Source organism: Lipotes vexillifer, unplaced genomic scaffold, assembly GCF_000442215.2.
Source record: "Lipotes vexillifer unplaced genomic scaffold, Lipotes_vexillifer_v1.1 scaffold972, whole genome shotgun sequence".
NCBI lineage: Eukaryota > Metazoa > Chordata > Mammalia > Artiodactyla > Lipotidae > Lipotes > Lipotes vexillifer.
The window spans coordinates 1010284-1015812 of NW_006769413.1; the positions used below are offsets into that span (position 1 = coordinate 1010284).

At 39.6% G+C, this 5529-nt stretch overlaps 1 protein-coding gene across 1 annotated transcript in view; it reads right to left on the bottom strand.

Annotated features, from left to right (window-relative positions):
- The window catches only part of MAP2K5 (mitogen-activated protein kinase kinase 5), a 116258-nt gene extending 116173 nt beyond the window's left edge, over positions 1-85 (bottom strand). The window contains exon 1 of the mRNA XM_007445606.1: positions 16-85. Coding sequence (XP_007445668.1) covers positions 16-72 — 57 coding nt within the window. The 5' untranslated portion in view covers positions 73-85. The remainder of the gene's footprint in view (positions 1-15) is intronic.
- Between the last annotated feature and the right edge of the window lie 5444 nt (positions 86-5529).

The following is a 5529-nucleotide window of genomic DNA, read 5'->3' on the forward strand; positions in this document are numbered from 1 at the left end:
GAAAATGAGACCTACCTGAGTGCTAACTCCAAAATCACACAGCTTGACTTGTCCTCTTGTGTTTACTAGCATATTAGAGGGCTTCACATCTAAAAAGGGACCAGAAAAATCCATGTCACTAATTCCATATCTACAGTGCTTGTTCTAAAAAAAAGCACACATGCACACCATACCATATTGCAGAACTGACATCATCTGTTCAACCTAGAATTCTAACCACAAATTTAACGCAAAGCATTTTACCTGGAGGCAAAATGTAAGGTCCTAACTCCCTCACTTTCAACCATTTCTGGTTTCTATAGAAGCAAGGGTTTATTTACTTCACGTGAAAGTCAAATAAAATCTTGGCTTCCAACTACACCCAATATCCTACTCCAGCTTTCAGGAAAAGTGGATAATAAAATGTAACCTTCCTGCAAAGAATTTGTACAGAAAGGCTTAGTTCTTAGTTCTGCTCTCAAAGTGAAACTGCTCCTCCCACCTAAGGAGCAGTAAGGCCAAAGGGAAGCCAGCAAGGAAAAAAATCATTCCTATGTTTGCTGGTAACAGGTGATATCTGGTTGAAACAACGAGAACATGAATGCAGTTCTGCTATTTCCTGGTTTTATGTGCTACTTCAGATAATCCTCAGAAACTGATCTAAAAGATGTGCAAATGTGTGTGCATGCGTGCACTTATCCGTCTTTGTTTCATTTATCCTTCTCTTCCCTTACATCATTTCGACTGTTGTTAGAGTTAACAAAAGAACTGGCACAGCTTTTGCCAAGGCAGTCCGCTAAATAATGACACAAAGCGTTTCTGCGAAGCATCGTCAGTGAAAACAATGGGCCTTTTCAGGAATTCAAGGAGCCCACAAAAACCATCCAAGCAGGATAAGAGCACACCGCTTTTGATGGTACAGAACAGCACCTGCTTCAATGCTTCATCTTTTTTTTTTTTTTTTTTTTGCGGTACGCGGGCCCCTCCCTGTTGTGGCCTCTCCCGTTGCGGAGCACAGGCTCCGGACACCAAACCAAAATTTTTTTTTTTTTTTTTTTTTTTGTGGTACGTGGGCCTATCACTGTCGTGGCCTCTCCCGTCGCGGAGCACAGGCTCCGGACGCGCAGGCTCAGCGGCCCAGCCGCTCCGCGGCATGTGGGATCCTCCCGGACCGGGGCACGAACCCGCGTCCCCTGCATCGGCAGGCGGACTCCCAACCACCGCGCCACGAGGGAAGCCCCCAATGCTTCATCTTCAGTGGCGAAAGAGGTCAAGAACAGACAACTTGTTATATTTAATACAGCATATAACCTTAATTACCCCCAAACTAAAGACTCATAATTTTTATGTAACATCTAAAAAAAATATGAGTTAATCTCACTCCGTCCCTCCAACCATATGACAGGCAACATGACAGGCATTTTCTCATACATGTGCTCATTTGGTGTTGCCTGACAGATGCTAGAATGTAAACTCCACGAAGGCAGGGACTTTGTCTCTTTTATTGACTACTGTATTCCAGTCCCTGAAGAATGCCAGGCATATGGTATATGCTTAGTAAGTATTTGTTAACAGATGAGAATAAGTTAATGGAAACCACGAACACATAGTATTATTTTGTTGATGATACTGTTGTGATCAGGGGTTAGCTGTAGACCACGTCTCTGTAGCATGCCCTTTCAGGTAAAACACACTATATACTTCCTTTAGGGGGGCTTTCTCTTTGAATACAGGTCAGTATGCCCAGGCAGGTGTAAGCTTTTTCAACCAACTGGTCTCTCTGACTCCAGTTTTCCCCAATTTCAATATAAACCTTATACCACCATCATATTAAATATACTTTCACTCTGTCACTTCTCTCCTTGAGGAGGAAGTAAAATATTCCCTGACATCTCTCGCCAACCCTGGTGTGAACTTCTTAAGAATAGGGTTGTGCTTTCAAATATGCCTCAATAGTTTACACAAAAAATATACATCATAGACAGCCACAGTAGACACTCAATAAACGTGTGCCGAACTGACAGAAATGTTAGGCTCTACAAAGCCTGGTCTTATTTTCCAAACCTAATTCTCATTATAAGCCCTCAGCTTTGAATATTTTTCTTTTGGACAATCTTCTCTTTTATATACTGATACCCTTAAACCATTCTTAAGCCATACATCAGATGGAGATAGATAAAGAACAAATATTCTGAGCTCCTGGAAGAAGGAGCTACATGGAAATCACAAGGTATGGTAAAATGAACAAATCCTTAGCTTTAATCAGACACGTATTTGACTTAGGTGGATCAACAGAGAAAGAATAAAACAACAAAATTTCTAGATTATATTCTAAAAGGCAAGGTGTAAATAAGAACTTTATGGCATTTTCAGCTCTCCAACATCTTTTTTTACTTACATGTAATCCTACTGCATGACTTTGCACATTCACCTTTCAGCCTAGCTTTCAGGAATACTTTGCGTATGAAAGCAGTAGACATACAGCCATCCTCAAAACAACCTTTGTATTCCAACTAGACTGTTTTAGTCATTGTCTCAAAAGAAACAAATCCAAAATACCCCATTACTAAGCCTTTGTTCATGGCGTGTCCCTGACCCCAAACCACCTGAGTTTAAAAACCCTTCCTTGATATTTTTTGACTGAATCCTGCTCATCCTTCAACTCAAGTACCCCATCTCCCTGTTGCCGTACCTACTCAGGCCATCAAAATCGCTGCTTCCTTTGAACTGCTAAAGCATTTACTGTCTGTACCATTTGGAACTGAGCATGTGACATTTTTTTACTAGTAATTACCACATTTACCGTTACAGGTATCACCAAGTAATAAGTTCACAGGGTAGGAATATGCCTTATACATTTTTGTATGTAATCTGTTGGAGCATATTATCTTTGCTCACTGGTAGATGGCTTTCTAAACAATATACTAAATTTGCTAATATAAGTGTTCCAAACCCAGCAACACCATTTGAACATAAAAGACCCCTTTAAACAAAATCAGTGGATTCAGGCTAGAAGACAGAAGACTTGGATTTTAGTCTTTTGGGCCCTGCCACAAATTTGGCATATGACTTTGGACTAGGCATGCGACATTTTAGTTTTCACCTCTGTAGGGAGATAATAAAAGTTACCATATCAATCTTTAAAAATTGTGGGGATTAGATGAGATAATGAATGTAAAATAGCTTTTAAACTGTCAAACACTCTATAAATATATTATTATCCACTGGCAATCAACCAAGCAATGTAAAGTGTTATATTTTGTTATGTTCAGAAAATAATTTCTGTGCTACTGCAATAAATTTAGGCTGTATTTGGGTAAAATACTAGTAAAAAGAAAATAATTTCAAAAGTCCAGTAAGTAGAATGACAAAACCAATTCAATGTTTATGAGGGGGCATATTTGCCAGTCTGTATGTACTCATTCACTGACAAGGCCACTGAACTGGTCTCCCTATTTTTACACTTGCTCTACTAGAGTCTGTCTTGAACACAGCAGCTAAAGTGCCCTCTTTAAAACCTAAGTCAAACCACGTCATTTCTCTGCCTAAAACCTCCAAGGGCCTCCCAACTCAATGCAAACTGCAGCCCTCATGAAGGTTTCTAAGGCCTTCTCTGAACTGCCCCCCTACTACCTCTGTACTCTCATCCTTCCTACTCCTCTCCCTGCCCACTCTGTTTCATCTCACTGGCCTACTTGCCAGGCATGCTCCCTGCTTTGTGGTTCCATATAACTGGAACACTCTGCACCCATATATACATGCATGGCCTGCTGCTCCTTTATTTGTTTTTAGGTTTCTGCTCAAATGTTACCCTTTTAAGAGAAGCCTTCCTCAACCACCCACTATGAACAGCAATACCTTCCCACCTCTGATATTCTCTTTCCCTCTTCCCTGTTTCAGCGCTCCTCGTAACACTTGGCACCATTGACACCCTATATTTGTACATGTACACATGTCCCTCTCAGTCCTCCCGTTTCGAAGGAAAGCTCCATGAATGCAGAGATGTGATCTGTTGTGTTCACTCCTGTATCTAGAATAGTGCCTGGTATGGACTAGAAATGATATCTGTTGAACAAATGTTGGTGAACGAATATTTCCACTAAATAGATGGGCAAACGTGCACCTGGAGAAGCATGAATTTGGCCTGAGGAGGAGCCTCCATCTTTTCCCACTCAATGGCATACACTTCAGAATAAATACATTTCACTATTAATGAATACATTTGTGAATGATATTTTTCATTCTGAGAGGATCTATGGGCATTCAAAAATACTCACTCAACAAATGTTCACTGACGCCTTAGCATGTGCCAGATATGATAGTAGGTCTGTGGAGAGAAGCATCAGTAAGACCCACCTCTGCCCTTCAGGAGAGTGTAGACCAAGGAACTGCTGGTATATATTTTGACCAAAAATAGTGCACATGAGATTTCAGGATAATAACATTGCTTATGTACAATCTAAATGGGATTTGCTTCCTATAATAAAAACAATGAGAGTTATATAACTAAATAGCTCCCAAGCCTGGCTGTGCATTTAAAAACAAAAAGAAAAACCTTTTTTGGTTGTACCTCAGATCTGCTGATTCAGAAACCAATCTAAAAGTCAGGTCTTCAGGTCAGCACTTAGAAAAGACCAACATAATGGGCTGTATTTCCCTCTGATTAAACTGCTGGCAAGTTCAGAATATCTGAAGAGAAATTTCATCTACTGTTTAGCTTTACTTTTTAAAATCAATTTTATTCATTTAAAAAATCAATTTTATTGCAGTCATTTTGAATATATAGTTTAGTGACTTTGACATATACATCCATATACCCACACCACAGTCAAGATATGAAACATTTATATTACCCCAAAAGGTTCCCTGTGCCCCTTTACAGTCAACTCCACCCTGACCTCTGGCAACTACTGATTGGTTTCTGTTATTTTTAGATGATTTTTGCCTTTTCTACGTACATCATAAACCCCGTAATATGTTGTTATAATTTTTGCTTTAAAAAGTCTGATGATTAGTTTGGATGGTACCTCTCTGTCACTAATATTTAAAATGGATATTTTGCAGACAGTATGCAGCTGGGTCTTTTTTTCGACCAGTTTGACAATTTGTGCTCTTCACTGCAGTATTTAGACCATTCACATTTAACGTAATTAGTGATATGGCTGAGTTGAACTCTACCATCCTACTATTTGTCCCATCTCTTCTTAGTTCCTTTCTTCTTTCATTGCCTTCTTTTGGACTAGATGGGCTCTTTTCAGCATTCCATTGATCTCTACTATTGACTTCTAAGCCAGAAGTTGGCAAACTTTTTCTGTAAAGGACCAAACTTTTTCTGTAAAGGACCAAAGGTGTTGAGACACGTGGTTTTTGTTGTAACTACTCAGTTTTCCCACTGTACTGCAGAAGCAATCACAGGCAATGTGGAAATAAATGGCATGGTTGTGTTCCAACAATCTTTGTTTACCAAAACAGGTAATGAGCCAAATTTGACCTGTGGGCTAAAATTTGCCAGCCCATTTGAAGGTTTTTTTTTTTTTTTTTTTTTTTTTA